This window comes from Varroa jacobsoni, unplaced genomic scaffold, assembly GCF_002532875.2.
Source record: "Varroa jacobsoni isolate VJ856 unplaced genomic scaffold, vjacob_1.0 scaffold_1330, whole genome shotgun sequence".
NCBI classification, from domain to species: Eukaryota; Metazoa; Arthropoda; class Arachnida; order Mesostigmata; family Varroidae; genus Varroa; species Varroa jacobsoni.
Window position 1 is genome coordinate 68138 of NW_019214232.1, and position 19877 is coordinate 88014.

Genomic DNA, 19877 nt, shown 5'->3' on the forward strand with positions numbered 1-19877 from the left:
CAACAGAGGAAAAATGTACACCAAAAGTGAATAGTACATCTAAGACCTCATTCGCCAGCGTCTCAGCGAGGTATTTACCGTTAGACGTACTATTCTGATACTTTAACGAAAAATATAGAACAGATGTATTTGTACAATATTAACGTCCATCCTATTGTTTTAGCTGTCACAAACGTTGGTGAGCCCCATTGTATAGACAACTTTTTCGCCGGCCCTTTAGGCCATAACGAAAAAGCACCCAAAAAGAAGGTAACATCTTATAATATGAAATTAAACAAGGGCAATTTTATTTCATTTATTAAGAACTTTTTTTTTTTTGAGGTTATCAAAGACAGCTCTGCTCTTATGAATGATAAACGAGGATCAAATGCGACTTCTGTGTTCGTCCATTGACTTTTTTACTATCAACTTAACGTTACGATATATTGAACGCGGTAAAGATAGGGATTTTTTTTAATCAGATATCAATAAAGGGTACAATTCATTATCCTACAATTGACGTTCTAGTGGATGTTCATGCTCGAGGCTTCGCCTCATTACAAAATAGGTCTCGTCCTTAGCATAGGATGGAATTATTGGCATGACACACTCCTGATGAGCCGGCCTATTTTTAGAGAGAAGCGAGCTCGTTATCAAAATTGGTCAGAAACTAGTAATATATAATAACGATGACAATACAGCCGAATAATGCTTTGCGGAAAACATCGATTTTCTCTGAACAGACTTTTGTAAATCAAACAATGGCTTCAAGACATTGAGCTTATTTCTATACGTTTTAACAAATCAGCAATGTAGGACTGTTTCCTATAGGAAGACGATCAGTAATTTTCGTTCTATCCTTGTCCTATTTATATAGGCCGGTAAGTTGGCAAAAATGATTCAATGGTAGCTCTGTTGTGCACCAGTTTAGCGTTAAAGTTCCTGAAGTTATGATCGATACCGATTCGTCTATTTTCTTAAGGGCATCTCGTCTAACTAAAATCCCATCTGATCATTCTGGAGCATTGAAAAAATCCTATACTTTACGTAATCTATCGATGACGATGAAATAGGCACAGCTATACATTTTTGGAGGTCTATTAACAACAGATGTTCTAGTTACTCAAATAGGATGTGAGGTTTTATGTTTTAGATTAAAGGCGCAGGGTAATGATTGCAGGCAGTATTTTAATACGGACCCCCTCTTAATAGGCTCAACGCTGATTATCGCGGGGCAGCGAGAGCTGTGTAGGTATTAGAAACTAGAAAAGCAATTAGGAAGGTTCTCCCTAGGGTCGCTTTAGAAGACGCTAAAATTTCTTGTAAAAACATTTTACTTCCTAATGGAATAATGCATTTCGTTCAGCTCATAGGAAGTTTACGCTTTTCAAAGTGTGCTCATACAGGTGAGTTGCATAAAAAAGTTTATTTATATATATTATAATGTCATTAGACCTATTATGGGAAATACGGTAGTTGAAGCATATAATTAGATCGTTTACGTATAGGCATTTAAACATATTAACATAGATGTTTATATAAGCGCCATTGTTTAGCCTGTCCTATAGACATTTATCATGTCGATAAATAAAAAAAGAGGTAAATCTCAGTTTGGAAAGTATACTGAAGACCTTCAGGTGGTCAACGTGGCCAAGCAAAGCACCATGGCGAGTCGTTACTGGGTTATTTTAAGGATATATCTCTTCATAGCCAAGTGTCTAACAGAATCAATTTGTCGGCCAGGTTATATAGTATTGAAACATGTCTACTTCAGTTTGACCGCGCCCATATTTTGTTTATATGATATCCAGTAGTCGCAAGGGATTACAGTGTAGGAATCACGCATCTTAATTTGTCTTGCCTGTTAAATAGGATGCGACAATAAAAAAGAATGGAACGGTATTGTTTTTGATGTGTAGACTTCAAAGTGGCAACTATAACAACTTACGTGAGCTATAAAAATCAAGTATCTTAAGACAAAGGATAACCTGCTTATGTGCTCTTATTGTAGAATCAGCCTAAATTTGACTACTAATTTAGACCAGTCAATAAAACAGCCATAATAAATATTCGAGACATTGTTTCCAACTTCATTTCTGCTCGGAGACACTTCCTAATCGTCTTAGAGACATCGCCCAGTATGCTAAAATCAGCCCATTTGGAATACTTTCAGCGAACCTTTTGTCGAGTATATACAAACCAAAAACAATTAGATATCAAATTTACCACAAATTTAATTAAAGCACAACCCAGTTGAGTATTTGTACATCAGCTTCTATAGTGTATCATACTTAAAACTCTATATACTGTATATAAAATATTAAAAAAAAAAAGTCTGTACTGTAGACTGTTTTGTGAGCTAGGCGCACGTTTTCAGTGAGTTTTTTTGCATATTTTTGACGTTTATCTAATCCTTCTACTATTTCGAATATTTATCACTCCCTAATGACTCTTTCTGTTCGTGTTCTCCTTAGTTTACTCTATCGATGATTCTACAGATGAGCACCAGCAACTTAGAAACTATGTGTGTACCCTTTCTGCAAAATGTGAAGCCATACAATCAATAAGCAATACTAGCTTGATAAAAGGCAGATGACAAATAAATCTAGATAATCAAGAGCAATGGTGGTAAGTGTACAATGATCAGGATCACGTATGTTCTGTTTTCATGCATAACAAGTGGGCAATCAGAAAATCTCGCCCGCGTGTTTATTCCCCTTATCATTCCTTATACGACCAAGGATGGCTCTTGTACCCGTTTGAACGGGTCCGTATAATTACGACATCGAACATTTGCTTGTCGCGGAATTTACGAGCATTATATAAAGTTGCGACACTCTTGTCACTAGCAACACTTAGGTGCTTCACCTTTGATTCTACCGGTAAGCACTACTACTTCAGGCGGCTGACCTCCATTACGTAACGAAGCCTACGCCGAATTTGAACATGGACCATGGCATGTTTTTAATTTTAGTGGGCAAAGACGTCGCCACTGCACCATCTTTGAGATCATCTGCAATTCTTGCCATTCTTAGCCCAGATAGACCTTTGGGTCGGCAGTTGTGCAAGACCGGTCAGGTGGGATTACAGTTACAGATGAACTTTAGCTTGAAAACTTTTAAAAATAGCAATTTATCGAGGAGCACCCAACCCCTGTTTGTGTTAACCTTCGGGCTATCTTCGCTATGCTCGGTAACCTCATAAGTGAAACATGTTTACTTCAGTTTGCCCGCGCCCATATTTTGTTTATATGATATCCAGTAGTATCTACTCTCGCAAGGGATTACAGTGTAGGAATCACGCATCTTAACGGGCTAATTAAATCGTTTATTTATTGAATTAATCCGACATTGATATGAACGACATCTTTTTAGAAAAGACAAGTCGATCACACAAAATAAACTGATTGAATGTGACAAGTACAGCTAATAAATTTTCCTGTGCGGCTGTGGGTAGCCTTTGAAAATAAAAAAAGGACAAACAGTATTGTTAGTATGATACGTTTATTTGCGCTAGAAAGTTTAATGCCAACGGCAAATAAATTCAGTTCGAATTAAACAGAGACCTGACTTCACTCTGCTTGACTGGATATAAGATTGGTCTCTATTGCGGATTGGCAGGTACTGTTGAAACTTTAAGGCGCCAAGTCCGATCTGTCCAATCGTGTATGTTTCCTGATAAGTATATTTTTTGCATTGTTTAATATGTCGGTACAATATTTAAAGCGCATAATATTTTTAATCACTCTTTTTTTCTGTATTAAACACTGTCTTCATTGAAGTATTACTTCATATTCATACTACACTGGACCAGACATGGCCAACTCTTTTCTTAGATGATACCATTTCAGTTCTATCTTTCCTTCTCCCTACCAGTCTAGATAATGGCGTTTATGATATCTGCGCAGGCGGCGGCACCTTTGCCAAGAATGAAGTTCTCGTGTAATCCCTCAACAACATACATTGCTACCTTGCCCGACACACAGCTTGACAAGCCATAGTCCTCAGGCAATGTCATGGCCATCTTACGTAGTTTCGAAGCCTTAATAAGAGTCACGTCACCGTTGAACTTCTGCGAAGGTTGGTAACGATTGCCGCACAGCAGAAAGTCGTAGAAGGCTCGTGAAGCCATGGCAACCTGCTCGACCGAGGGTTTATCTCGGTTGTTAAGCTCTTTGCTCTGCAGAAGAACATCTGTTGCAACGGTGAGCTTTGCCTCCCAGCCAGAGATCTTTGTCATCTCTAATTTCAGCTGCGAGAAATAGAAGAAACAAAGTGGAAAAATTGAGCGCTTCGGTAAACTGAGGATTACTTCGAAATCCGGCCATTGTAAAAAGTCGAACAGTGAGCACCATTTCACGTTGGGCTGTAGGAGAAACATATCTAGCCAACCCTTTTTACTTGTTAGTTGGTGCAAACGTATTTACTTGGTTATCAAGAGTATGAGTGCAGTATGTGTGTTTTCACTGTGACTGAAATTAAGGTTGTGTCTAAAGTGTAAGTTCGCACTGTAAAGAAGGTACGCACCTTAAGGAAATCGATGTCGATATACTGCATGAGGAAGGCGCAAAGAGCACTGGCCTCTTCTTCGTTGATATCGCCGCTCTTGTCAAATTTATTTTTATGAATGGTTGTGTGCACGGCAACGTACTTGGGTGCGCCGTCCAGGAGAGTGAGCGTTTTGACCTGGTGACCTTGTTTTTGTAGCAGACACGCGATCTCGTACGCCACCATAGCGCCAAAAGAGTAGCCGACGATGTGGAATGGTCGACCCTCAGGCTGCTGAGCAATCATTTTCTGTACGCAAGAGATCAGAGAAACAAGCATATTGCTTTATAATTCCTTCAATTCCTTTACAATTCCTTATATAACCTTAAAAATAACTAATATATTCAATGGGCTCATACCGGCATATAAGAGACGGCAAGGTGCTCAATTGAGCTGATTGTTATGTCTTTCGTGCGCTGGATACCGAAGACGGGTCGGCGTAGTTTATCGGCTATTTGCACCAGATTGTTAACGTCACCTTCAATTGAGTGCAATAAGAAAATTGGATCCTCGTTTGTTTTAATCGAATTCATGTTTACTAACGGTTCTTCGGCAATTAGCTGTTTCTTGAGAGGTACCTTGGGTACCTCGGCAATTGCCGCCGTCTGTTGAATCGCTTGTTTATCTTCTGTGCTCGCTGCCGGCACAACGGCAACTTCTGACGTAGTTCCCCCTGACTGTAGTTTTTCCACTTTATTCAGGTTGAGGCTGCGGATCTCTTGCATTGACAAGCTAAGATCAAGCTCCCTTTCGAGCAATTGCTGCAAATCGAAAAATATTGTGAACTACGGAACTAGTAGACGCGATGTCGGGTGTTGTATTGAATCCTATGTATAGAAACTACAATAATGATGATAATCCAATGACTTCGAGACATCGTTGACTCACCTTGACCTCAACTCCCATGAGTGAGTCCATGCCTAACTCCCCAAGAGTGGTGTTGGGATTAAGCTTTGTGACGTCCTTCACTCCGAGGATATGGGCTACCGCGCTGGTAAGGTCAGCAGATTTTGTAGCAAGGCCTTTTTTCAAATCAGCCTTTACAATTGACGATACTACGGGGTGTTTCTGACTCATAAATTGGTCGAGGACGCTGAAACATGACTGAATGCGTTGAGGAAGTGTGCCGCCTATAACTGCGTCGTTACCACCCATTGTCTGGTGGACGACTCCAACATCGGCGATCGCACCCCACTGTATAGCTAGTCCCGGAAGGCCATCTGCTACGCGCCTTTCACAGATACGTTCCATAACCGAGTTAGCATAACCGTAGTTCGTTTGACCAGCGTTGCCTCGTCCGCATGATACAGATGAGAAGACCACAAAATGATCTAGCTCTGGGCAATCTTTTCGTGAAAGTCCATCAAGATTTTTGGTTCCTTCAACCTTCGGGGCGCAGACAGCTTCATAGTTTTCGACAGTCTGATTCTCAATGAGAGCATCTCGGAGCACCATTGCTAAGTTGAAGATGCCTCCAATGGGCAGACCAGAAATTCGCTTTGCTTCAGTCAGTAGTTTCTTGGCACCTTCAGCGGTTGAAGCGTCGTGAGTAAGAACATGTACATTTGCTCCGGCCTTTTTTCCGCGATGAATTGCGTATTTTTGGTAGCCGGTCTTAATACCTGATCGGGATGTGAGAATTAGTGATTTTACTCCACGGCTGATCAACCAGTCAGCCAGTTCTAGGCCGAAGCCGCCGAGACCACCAGTAATGATGAAAACCTTTTTACTAGAGAAACCTGTACGCGTTACAGCCTTAACCTTGATGGGTGACGGTATGACCTTTTTCTGGGATTCCTCGTCGCGAATCTTTACAACGACCTTTCCCATATGCTTTCCAGAAGCCATAAACCGGAAGGCCTCTTCTGTTTCATCATTATTGAAGACATGGGCATCAAGAGGGCGCACGACACCTGATTTTATCCCCTCTGCTACAAGCCGAACCACCTCGAGCTTGTCGTGAGCCACGTAGGGGTCGTTGCCGAAGAGAGAATCCAGCAGGATGCCATGAAACGTTATGTTTTTGAGGAACACCGCCATTCCTAGCCCTGAGTTATTACTAAGATCAAACTTGCCAATTTCAAGGAACCGACCGTGATTAGCTAGACAGCGAACCGAAGCTTGAAGTTTTTCGTCTGCCAGTGAATTGAGTACAACATCTACTCCACGTCCGTCAGTCTCGTTTAAGACATGTTGTTCAAACGAGAGGTCGCGAGAGTTGGCGAAATGATTATCCTTCAACGCAGCGAATCGCTTCTTTAGAAAGATTCGTTTTTCTTGAGAACCCACAGTAGTATATACCGTACAGCCTAAATTGAGAGCAATGCTAATGGCAGCTTGTCCGACTCCACCTGATCCTGAATGGATCAAGACAACTTCACCTTTACGAAGACGGCCACGAATAATAAGAGCGTAGTAGGCAGTTGAATAGGCTACAGGGACGGTTGAAGCCTGTTCGAGTGTCCATGAATCAGGCACTTCCCACAAGAACACGGGATCTACGATAACCGAAGTTGCCAAGCCTTCTGCTGGAATTTGCCCCATTACTCGGCGTCCTTGCGGATCGCGGCCAGAGAATTCAAGACCGAGCACGCAATCGGAGACAGCCAGCTCTCCAGGCAGTGCGTCAGGAGGGAGCTTCCCAGTAGCCAGCATTATATCGCGGAAGTTAACGGGAGCGTAATACACGCTGCAGAGAATCTGGCCGGCTCTAGGAGGGTTATGCGTGATGGGAGATTGGTACCATTGAAGTGAGCTGAGGTCACCACGTATTTTAACGTTAAGAAATGCGTGTTCCGTCGAAACATAGTTTAACGACTTCTTCAAAGCAGCTAAAGTGAAGTGACGCATCGTTCCCCACTCACCTTCCTTAAAGACGTTCATTACAAGATCTTTAGCGATGATGTCCTTGTAAACTGGGTGCTCAAAGGAAAAATCGGGAACCTTGTATTTAGTTGCAGGTGACACGTTGAAGATAGCTCTAACATGTGATCCCCCTGCCTCTCGACGAAGACAATTAACCAGACCGACGATTCCGCTATCACCGGGATCTTCAGCGACTAGCCAAATGTTCTCACCCTCGGGTTTTCTGTCATACTCAGTAAGCTTGTCTTTCAATAGTCCTACCCAGTTGTAATCCCCGTTTTTGACCTTAATTATTTTCTGTTTTGTACTTTCGGTCTTGTTAGTTTTGCGGGCCAAAAAACTCAACGAAAATCCGTTGCTACGGGATGCAATCAGATCGAAACCGACAGATTCTAAAGCGTTCTTTATGGCAGCCGGTGTTTGGAAATGAACGTCAAAACTGCCAAGAGTCGAAAGGAATTTTTCCACCGGAGTTAATGTATGGCGCTGGTTCACTAAAATGAAGCCATTGGATTTTAGAAGTCCAGCCACTCTCTGAAGTAGCTTTGTAAGCTGGACTCCAGCGACATCTATGTTTTTCAGTATAGTGAGATCAGTTCCTAAAGGCAATTGGCTAGGCTCTGACTTTAGGTCCCACGTCACGGTTTTGACGTCGGCAGGTAGCAAGCTTTCAGTAAGAATATCCGGTAGAGGATGAACTACTGTGTAATCAAGTGTTAAATCAAGATGAGACAAGTGGATGTTTTCGATCACTTTTTTGCCCATAACATTCACGTCCGAGCCAACTTCGACAATCCTTACCTTCTTGCTTGGAGTATTTTCAACGACAATGTCCAATAAAGGCCTGAGATACTTTTCATTCCAAAGCGCGGTGTTGAGGATATCCAGCTCAAGTTCGCTTTTATGAGCATCAAGAGTTTCTTTTAAAGCTTCAATAACTGACCGTCCATTCTTTACTTGTTCGAGTACATTGGTGAGCACTCTCATGATTACCATGTCGCTTTCACCAGAAGTCACGTATTTGTGAAGTACAGTGTCGGTCATTTCGGAGCAACCATTCATGATAGCGGCTTTTTTCTGGTTACTTTTTTCGAGCAATTGTTCCATCAGGGTAGCAGTAGCTTTCACGTACTCCTCAAGCTTATGATCTTTAATTTCCTGGACGTTCGCTGAGAAGTGATATTCCTCTAAAAATGGAGAGGCTTGGGCATTTTTACGGGGAGCAACATTAGCTTTGAGGCCTTTCATTACAGCACCCGCGCACATACAGGTGTTCGTGCGCTTGTCGTAGTATACTGTCAATCCGCCCTTAACATTGCCCACAAAGCTTGCGTGAATTCTAGGATCGACTCGGCACTGGGTAATCCTTACCGGTAGATTCAGAGTTCTGTATTTGCTGCCCAAGACAGTAAACTGAAGCATGGTATCCAGGAAAGTTACCCAGTTACCCTCCCATTTGAGTTTTCCGTAAGGCTCTTGGATATCAGCTTTCAAAATACCACGGAACATACCGTGGTACTCATAGCCACGTAGACTGAGCTCTTTGTAGATGTCGGAAGCGCAAAGTTCAAACGTAGCATTCTTAGGGACCTCAGGAATGTTCGAGTTAAGGAAATGTTTATCTTCAGGCATGTAGACCCGTCCGGATGCTGCCACGGTTCCCCCTTCAGTGATTTCCCATTGCCCGCTGGTGCCCATCATATTTAGATAAAGTTTGACGACACCGGAGGTCGAAATAATTGTCGCCCGATGGAAGTTAACGTTTTCGAATACTATAGGCATATCAAGCCACTGCTTGCCCATTCGTTTAGCAAGAGCCTTCCATGCGAGGACCATATATCCCGTTGCAGGATAGAGTACGCGACCATCTATCTTGTGGCCCTCAATGTACTTTTCCGAGTCTTCTTCGCTAGAGATATTAACACTGGTGACATCTTCTACCGATTTTCCGAACGACTCAAATTCGTTCCATTTGCATACGCGCCATTCCAGCGAGTGGTCCCAAGCGACGAACCCGGCAAGGTGCGGGGTTCCTCTGGGAACCGGATACTTCACTTCGGGATACAGAGCAGATACATCAACATCCACATTGAGCGTGTATAGCTTGCCCAACGCACTGAGGAAGGTAGTAAAGTTATCACCATTACGTTTCATCAGTCCGATAACGTCAGACGTAGGTTTTAGAGCGCGCTTGAGTATGGACTGCAGTAAGGCATGGGGGGCGATTTCAATACAAATTGCGTTCTCTGGCACGTTCTCAAGGGCCTCTTTGAATAGTACCGGTGAAACCAAATTATGGACATGATAGGCTGCTGAACAGGTCTTAGCTAGAGGCTCATTCCATTGATCTTTAGGCATCGACGATGAAATCCAGCGTGCTGACCTCGGTTTTGCAACTGGAACAACATTGTCAAGGGCTGCCTGTAGCGAGAGGGCAATCTGTTCCATGTGAATTGAGTGGAAGGCAACATTGTAACAGTTTACTTGTCTAACGAAGATGTTCTCATTCTGGAGTTCGTTACACATTGAGATCACTGCGTCAGCTGGCCCGCTAATGGTAACTGAATCTTCACTGTTGTGGCACGCAGGAACTACACCATCGCGGCATCTTTTAAGAGTCTGTTCCCATGTCAGACCAACAGCAGCCATCGCACCTTTGGGTAATTCTGCTGCCTCAACGCATTTTCCACGCCAATAGGCAGCCAGCACTGTTTGCTCTGCTGTGAAGCAACCATCTGCATATGAACAGCCCAACTCGCCCACCTGTTGAGCATGATCAACAATAATTATTAGAAAAATGCATCGCAACTTAGACGTTACTCTTTACTACAGTCGCAAAACATGAACTTGATATACTATTAAGTATTTACTGTGTGTCAATCCAACAGAACTTACCGAGTGGCCAACGATGCCATCTGGACGGATACCACAGGCAAATAAGCAATCGGTTAATGCGACCTGCACAGCTGCGATCGACACAAATGGTACAACCATTGACGGATTTTCGATTTTATCGCCGATTAACACTTGCAACAGGTCGATACCAAATGGCTTCAGTAGCTCGTGCGACTTATAAATAGACTTGGCAAAGACGTCGAACTCCATCATTTGGCGGCCCATCGCCGTCCACTGGGAGCCCATACCAGCATAGACAAAAAACACTGGCCTTTTCGTAACTTCGGCCAGGGTCTGGAACGTGACCGCTTCACCAGAAGTTGGCACGATTGTAAAGCCTCTTCGAGTCATCATATGTGTAGGAGTAGTTGCTACCTTATTGAGCAGATGGTAGGCCGCATCAGGTAGCGTTCGGCTCGATAAACGCCCTAGGACACGGTTGACGCTTTCCTCACTGCGTCCACAAATGAGAACAAGGCGCGGCACATGGGCCTTATCGCGTATTGCAACGCCAACGTGCTCACTCTTGTTCGAGTCAAGAATCACATGGACGTTTGCACCTCCGAATCCAAATGAGTTCAGCCCTACATAGCCGCCCAGGAACGGTGTGGCACTAGTAACGACTTTGATACTGCCATCCAATAGGGCAGGGATATTTGGATTGGGTGTGTCATAGTGCAGGTTGCCGGGAATAACTCCTTTCTCCATCAACGTTATAACTTTTGCCAAGGAACAAATTCCCGAACCGCCTGGAATCGTATTGAGCAGTGAGTACAGCCATTAAAGAGTGGATATAGAAAAGTGTTAGGTCACGTCGCTTTGTAGGATTTTTTGAAAAACTGTAGCATTAACAAAAAGATTACGGAGTCGCTTTTATCATTCAAATGATGAAATAACATGTCATCAGGCTGAGAACGGAGTTTTCGTCACAGTTTCTTAAGTTTCTATGTCGGCTATTCTCGAGATATCCTCACTAACTTTTGTTCCTTATGAAAAACACCTCTAACATAAAGGATTTTTTTTGGAGTTGATACTTTTGACTAACTTGGAAGTCTTCATATATCTAACTGATATTTGAACACCCTAAATGGTACTTGCTTAGGCTCAGTATTTGATGCTTTTCCTATGCTTAAACAAGCGTTATACTACGCACACCGACTATAGCTTTTCATGCTATGGAAATTCCCGAAAGATTTTTTAAAAATCTGAAATACATGATTTAGATTCTTTTTGATTTTGCAAAGCTTTCGGAAGTATAAATTTAAGAAATCACTACAGTAAAATTTGTTTAATACACTACAGTAATATTTGTATAATGATGATGATGATGAAAAAAATCGTAGAAAAACAACAAAAATACACTAAATAATTAAAAAAACGTAATCCTTTCTATAATCACTATTATTGCGTTTCACCCCCTTGACATTATAGATTAGGGTTTGACTGCGTTTCAAGTATAAATTTCATTGGAATTAATTTGCAGTCGTTTTTTCTATAGAGGAAGGACAAGTTGATGTCGAGATTTTGAATTAAGGAAGACTTGGAGAGAAAAATATGTGTATCAGGGGCATAGACAGAGGCATGGAACGCCTTGACCTTGCCGAAAGATGTTTTTTTTTCGTAAATCGCACCTATCACACACAATCGTAAATAAACAGGGTATTAGGTTATCATCAAAGTATGTTGAATTGTAATGTACTGCTAACTTTTACCTTTATTAGAAATAGGTGAAAAAATGCTATCTCGTCGATAGCGGATTTATCTGTTTGACGTACCCTCTGAATGGCCACAATTGGTCTTCACCGAGCCGATATGCAAGGGACCCCGACGGCCCTTACAAAATACGTTGTATAATGCTCCCACTTCCTGTGGATCTCCTACCTAAAATCGACAATAGTATATTTGCATACACAAGCGAATCAATGTTTTTCTGCAGAAATTCAATCTTCTGTCGTAAATCTATCCATTTGCGACGACAGGCACGGATTTAATATTTTATCGGGCACATTTTAATAATAAAATAGTAGTAAATACAGTCGCGATGAATATACCTGGGATCGCTGGCAGTTCAGACGGAAGTAACTTCTGCAAAAAGCCTGTTCATACAAACCTTGGTTCCTGTGCCATGCGCTTCAACGAACTGGACCGTTGTGGGGTCGACTTTGGCTTCGGCATAGACTTCCCGAAGAAGAATCTCTTGCGCGTGGCCTCCCGGGAAGGTGATACCCTCATTCTTGAAGCCGTCCACGTTGGCTTTAGCATGTACTACAGTGGCATAGATTCGACGCGCGTCTGCTTTGCGTTGCAAGAAGACGCATCCCACTGTCTCCGAACGGACGTAGCCCTTGCCATCAGCGTCGAAGGCCTTGCACATCCCATCAGGGTTAAGCATGGAAAGTCTGTGGAAGTTCAACGCCGTGGACGGCTTGAGACAGATTGTGGAGCCGCCGACGATTGCCGCTTCACATTGATTCGACCGAATTGCAATGACAGCCTAACACGAGCGGTACACACAGCCGCACCGTTATTGCTATGTATAGCTATGTGATTCGGGTTGAATCGTGTAAGGCTAGGCAATAGCGGTCAAGTTGAAAACTTGGTTATGTACGTGGGACGCTTATATATTCATTAGTTTACAGGCTGTAGCTAGCCGTTCCTAAACTAGCCGCTGATTTGATAAAACAGATCCAGCCATGATCGACATCTAAAATCGCTCTAACTTCAATAAAGTTTAGAGGATAAATAGTCTAGCGAACGAGTTTAGTAGACGATTAACTACTCATTTCACAGGGGGCGATAGTTAAATTCATAGCCACGTCCAAAATAAGAGCTCCAAATGCAGATCTTTCCAATACAAGATGATTTCATCAGTAGAAAAATCCACATCTAAAGGCATGCTTTATTATGTTAAGCCTAAACTAAATCAAACAATAGCAATCTATCATCCAATCATACCTGGGTGAGCGCTGTCATGCAAGACGAACAAGCAGTATCGACTGTGATCGAGGGACCCGTAAAGTCGAGGGAATAGGAGAGACGATTGGCAAACATGGCACGGCAGCATCCGACCAACGAGTAACCGTTGACTTCGTCGGCATTCACGTTCAAAGCCTCATCGGACTCCGATTCAGATGCGCCGATATAGACGCCGATCTTTTTCCTGCGCAGGGTACTTTTAACTTTACGATCACATAGTTCAGTAGCGTCACATAGTGCAGAAGCGAAAGTACGTTGCACTATCAATGGTAAGCTACTGGCTATTGTTTCATTGCTTTGAATCAAACATTATCATGCAATAGGATTATCCGCGACAAACCGTGCAAAATCTTCCTTAGGTTCATATCTGGTCATTGGACCGTATATGATCAAAACACCTCTCCAAATATGCAAATAGTGAATTTCAATTTGTTGCGCTGGACAGACCTAAATTGTTGGACAAATACTAACGCAGCTTGTTATTTTATAGCTTCACTTTGGTGTGAAATCCGCATAGTCTGCGCATCTTTTTACATCACCTTTATCTGCAATTTCAAGAATCCATAGAAAAATCTATGTCTTGTCTACGTACCCTCTAAGTGTAGCGGGGTCATATCCAGAGTCTACAATCGACTCGTAGGCGGTCTCAAGGAACAGCCTCAATTGCGGGTCCATCGAGTGAGCCTGTTTAGGGTGTACACCGAAAAATTGCGCATCGAACCTGGAAAGGTCTTTAATCTTTCCGCCTCTTTCGGGCAGGCCAAGAATACCCCGAGGCCATCTCATTTCATCGTTAGTTACCTAGAAGGCAATTGAAGAAATTATCTTGTTAACTGTGACTTGCTAAATCTGCAGCTGACGCAGTCTACCCGTTAGGCATGGTGTCTTTCAGTTCTATGTTATTCTACTTCATCAGTTGTGTCGCAGAATACTCATTTCGTATTTAATTGTGACTTACAACGATGGAACACAACGATTTCCAGTATGCATATTTTTCATCAAGAGAACAAACCATGTCAACGCCGGCATAAAGTTTCTCTTGAAACTCCTCGAGCCCATTGGATTGCGGGAAATAGCCCGCGATTCCACTGAGAATAACATCGTCTTGATATTCCCACTGGGGCATTTGGGGTCGGTCACTTGTGCCGTTCATCATCATCGTACTTTCTTTTGAAGGCATTGTATTCTTCTGTGGACAGCAACACCCAACAATGAATATCAAAATGTTAGGAATCTATTCTAAAATAGATCCGGATAATTTTTGCAGTAGTTTCATACGAGCAAATTTAGTACTCCTAAGATATCCAAGAAGACGTATATTCATACATGAGTAGCACGCTAACGTATGTTTATAGATATCCTTCACTTACTAACATTTGGAAAAACAAATTTTTTTTGCTGTAGACCTTATATATCCCTTGCATACTAGAAACAATAAATTAAGTTTTTTGAGTTAAAAATGTTGATTGAACTGCCTTTTTTTGTGAGAGCAGTATATTATTGTAGTTTATGCAAGAGCAACACACAATGAAATTAACCTATATTTTTCCTCTATATTTCGAACCCTTTGCTCGAAAGATTTGCTGTTATGCCGTTCTGTTTCCCGTATGAGTAGAAAGAGAAAACTATATTTAGCCGAAAGCAAACATTTGAAGAATCAAATTTTTGAGTCGTCCATGTTCTTCAATTTTGTTTAGTATCTCTAATCATCTCTCAGTTATCTCGATGAAATTCGTGAACGCCGGTCTGAATACTTGGCTTAGCAATATAGTTCTTGCGTGGAAAAACTCAACCCTTTCTTTGCATAAACTGATCTTAAACGTAGGCACCGTTGCACGAAAAGCATATATTTTAGTCGACTTCTGAAAATGCGTTTTTGACGTTGCCAGGCTACGTAGCATAACAGATTGTTGAGTATACCAAGTAAATTTAATAAATATAGCTTAAAATGATGGTTAACCTTGTTCCTTACTACACAAGTGGACGGACATTTCTATCAGATCGATAGGAATAATATGGACGTATGCCTTAACACCTTCACTTGAAAGCAACGTTTTTTCAATTTAATTCCTGTTCATCGTGCACAGTGTACTCACTGGCGTGCACCATGTAGCCGACGCAGACTTTATAGTTCTTCAAGTGGTCTCATAGATATCATAACTTACTTCATTTACAAAAGATAGTTAAATACATGCCGAATATCTGTCTATAACTATAGGGGATACAACGGCTGTCCTATTATAACATTTTCGCTGCTTGCATCGACGGCTTTATCAAACGTTTTATCCCTGAAAATTTTTGAGCACTTGATCAGTCTTAAAATTTGAAAAGAATAGGTTCGGCCGTAAGTATTTCCCTAGAAAACTGGTTCTGTATCTTCGAACGTAGTACGCGCACGATCGGTACCACGTTTTGACTCACGATATGCATTAATTGATTTTCAAGGCTAAATACGTCCAAAAATCAGCAATGACAAACTAGGTCTCCCAAAGTGATGATTAAATCTACTGTAAACTTGATGTAGATGGGTTTTTCCAAAGAGCCAACTCTAACCCAGTAAATCAGCAGACAATGGCACGTAACATCTGCAGCCCATAAACCACTTCAGGATCTTTCTTTCAAGCCCTGAAACGTTCACATTTGAATAATATTATAAGCCCTTAATCTATCACATAGCTTATATCATCGGCGGTTATTAAGCGCGCATATTCTTCAATTCTCGGTCGACTATAACCTTTCTCATTCATAACTAAATAATTTATCGCTTATTAGGTTTACATTTGAACATAATTTAAACAAATGCTTACAGCCTTAATACAGGGATTCCTTACAAACAACGAGTTCCAAGAAGCACTGTTACACAACAAGCCACCAGATCATCTGAAATTTCACAAGTCACGTTCTCCAAATGGTGGCTGAACTGTAGGAGTTGGAAGCTTGACAATACTTCGTTGTTAACTTATTTTTTTTTTAATCTTCTTGTCTCTTCCTTTTTCCTTTTTGCTATATCAAACTGTTAGCACCCGACGTAGTTCTCGTTCACGCTCTCAAGGCTTTTATAGATGACCCACAGTCTGGAACTCTGGTGGACGTGTGCATCAAGAGCGCTCCCAACCCACCGTTCTCAGCACCCTCTGGCGGCATGCGCGTGCTCCAACGAAACAGGGGCAGTATAGCAAAACGTGGGCCGGCTACTCAAAGGGATGAAATGCCAAGATAGACGAATTAGTGAGAGAGGGCCAACGAGAAGTGATTCTGCCTCCAGAAGCTTGTAAATGGTCATGATGATGTTCATGCGGATAGAAGCGAAGACATCGTTGGCGGACCGTTCCTCTTACTCATTAATTTTACCAAAGATATTTCTAATTTTAACTGTTCTACAATTGAACTCATTTATACTTCATTTGCTTTTATTACAATTGAACTGAGTTCAATTGTAGACCAGAAAGAACTGTAGAAAAGAAAATAATTTTATGTTTATTGTAGAGCTGAATTCGTTTAGTAAGTGTACAAATTCTACGTTAACAATGCCTGCTCTTGGTATATGAGCAATGTGGCCGACGATGGCTGATATGAGCTTTCCAATTTTCTACATTTCCGAGTTTCCAATTTTCGCGTAAATTATTTCGAACATGTAATGTTTTTCGTACACTTACGTATTCAGTAGCCTGCTCACATTATCCCGGAATTTATGTATCCCTGGAAGACTGTCGTATAAGCATCAATACGCTAGTAAGCTAGATTCCTCATCCTTACTGTTTCGCCGATAATGTTGTTTTAAAGTTTGTAATGTTCATAGGAAGCAAACGCATTGTTTATGTCTGGGACTCACGACTGGAGTGCCTTTCTCGGTTGTATTAGAGTTTCACACACTAAAACCCAGACTTCCCTGGGCAGCCCTTCTGAAAGAGACAAGAAAAAGAAGACCCGGTAACCATGTCTTACACTACAGTCTTGTGATTTCCTCAATAAACTCGATGAATACCTGGCGCAGTTTAGTCAACAACTAAAAAAAGCTCTCGAAGAACGGAGTCATTCGACATCTGGCAAAAAAAATTTGTCTTGCTACAAAAACTTTAGCGTTATTTATAAAGCTGTCAGTGTCCGGCAAATGGGCTAGTTATTTACAAGTCGATGTAACCCATGCAGGTGGCTTAGCCACAAAACCTCTGTGTTTCGAGTTTCACATCCAAGTTTGGCTATGCCCGAATTCGAACCTACAATACAACGTATCCCTAAGATTGATAGGTGAATACGTTACTTACTAATCTATTACGGGAACGAGAAACAAGGCTTGGGGACTTAAAAGCTGTCTGACAACCAAGCCGCGAACATAAATGTCACCATCAAAACGCCATAAAGGGAAGGCCGGTTGGGGGTGCGACCATCGCAAGAGGCAGGTTCCCTAGGCCAAGTGTTAATAACGACGTCGACTGGTTGTCCAGGGAGTTACCTGCGCCGAAGAAAGCCCAGTCGCGAAAATCTCATGTCAAAAGAAGGCGATCTTACCGATCGGGGAGACCAGACGTGCACTGTAGAAAGTCATTAGACCCGGCTCACAGAACCTTTACGAAGTTAACGCACTTAAAACGTAATACGTACGCAGTGCAAGAGTATTAGGACCTTGTAGGACTATGATGATGGCGACGTGCAGGCCACTAGCATGATGCCTGGTTGGGAGGCGTTGAGGGGCATGGGATGATATACGGATTGGCCAATGCAAACGACGCAGTCGCATAGCGGACATAAGAATGCTGTGTAGACGCGGCATGGCTAATAGCAGTGTCCGAATATTACAGTCAAAAACGTGGATATAACTAAATTGCTAGCCGGTGTTTTGCCAGTCTTCAATGAGTGGCCTTAAGCTTATAAAAAAAAATTCGTTTACTTTTGGTCTAGTTCCCATATTTTCAAATAATTGCAAACAACAGTCTACAAGTCCATGAACCGCAACCCATTAAGTGGAAGTTTATGAACAATCTACTGCTAAAAACCATAATGTTCCCTTAAGTTAACACATAGCATAAAGCATGCGTCGCCAATGCCCCATTAGGTTGTTCTCTAGCGTAATACGCCACCTGCGCGAAGTTGATACGCAGTGATTGACCACCATTGACGGCCAATGTGGCAACAGAACGACACGAATTGACCGCACACTTTTACGTTCGAAATTTCGTTCTGATGCAGTAATGCAAACACCATTTCACGCAGGTTAAAATGCGGAAGCTGGTTTTATGTGTAGGACGTTGGGTTTTCTAGCTTTGCCTGACACCTTAACTAAACTTTAATGTTGACATAGCGACCAATTAATTGTCATCTCCCTCGTTGGTGTACATGGCTTCGTAGCAATTTATCTCTTGTCAGTGCATGAAAGAGGCTACTCAGTGTATAAATCGTAACGAGACCATCACAAATCAGCGTCTTTCTAGCCTATCGTACTGCTAAATGTAACATAATTAAAACCACGTGCTTCATCAGCAAAGCTCGCGTACAAACAGATAAGTAACCCAATTGCGGAACGAGAAGTGCATGTTCGAACATTCATTCAGGGCCTCTGGTTAGGTTTGCGTATTCACCCTGCGTTCACCACTACTAAATTGAATAGTGTTTACTTTTGAATAAATTCGGGCTTGTTAAGTCGTAAGGAGAATATGAAGAATAACAAAAGGATTTTCCGTAATAACAATCTCCTTGTATTCCATGTTCAGTGTTCTCAACACTACCTAAACAATTGTCCTTCAAGCTGCCTGAACAATTACAGATGTCATCCAGTTTTAGAATAGAATTATCTAGCTAAGTTTAACTGATTACTCATTACTAAGCTATATTGTAAACTTCCTGCTACGCCGAAGAGCGCATGGTATAACGTGATTAAGCTGTGGACACCTGTGCGAAAAAACTATTTTAGGAAAAATGGAACCGTGATCCAGTTAGTACTAGGTAAAATTTCCTTTCGCATTTAACCATAGTACGTTATGGGGATACCTTATTGTAACTGCGTCACGATCTTGCAAGTTAGTTCCGGCACGAATGACAATTGATTTCGTGGTTAGCGTACAGCGAGCGACACAGTACGGTGCAGGAATGGCGTGCCCCTGTTCCGCTTCGACATCCACGAGGCATCGATGGTAAGCTGTTTACTCGGGCCTGGCTTCAAGCTCTAGCGCACACACATGGCCTTTCAAGAATCGGGCGATTCACGTGATAGGAGCAGCCGACGGAATCAACTTCGATTACCAAAAAACTCAACCTTGCCCTCTCTATAGCAGCATGAAAGCTCAAGCCCTTCTGACAAAAGGAGGTAGCAAGCGCAAAAGTAGAAGTTCCTTCTGGCTTCGTACCTTCATTTGAGTGGTTTCGATTTTTGCTGTTGCCGTCACCTAAAAGCAGTAACGACAAACGTATGGCCTACAGCAGCGCCAGCAACAGCGATAATGCATAAAGCGCAAGTGGTCATTATTCTGCTGCGCAAATGTGCCTGCGCTCTACAAGTATGTTTAATGTATACACGTACGCAGGCTATCATCGTACGTGAACCGTAATCTATCCTACATCCTAACTTGTTCCCCGGGGAAAAACGGCGGCTGGAGTCGCTTTCTGCTATGAGAAGGAAAA

General features: G+C 42.1%; 1 protein-coding gene across 1 annotated transcript; it reads right to left on the reverse strand.

Moving 5' to 3' along the window:
- Positions 1–3465: 3465 nt before the first annotated feature.
- On the reverse strand, positions 3466–16501 carry LOC111268918 (fatty acid synthase). The gene is made up of 11 exons (XM_022848158.2): positions 16070–16501; positions 14275–14451; positions 13855–14063; positions 13242–13446; positions 12397–12780; positions 12062–12167; positions 10287–11035; positions 5415–10154; positions 4886–5287; positions 4506–4775; positions 3466–4230 (listed from the first exon to the last, which is right to left on the reverse strand). The coding sequence occupies exons 2-11, from the start codon at positions 14440–14442 to the stop codon at positions 3856–3858; spliced, it is 7608 nt and encodes a 2535-aa protein (XP_022703893.1). The 5' UTR covers positions 14443–14451; positions 16070–16501; the 3' UTR covers positions 3466–3855.
- Positions 16502–19877: the final 3376 nt, after the last annotated feature.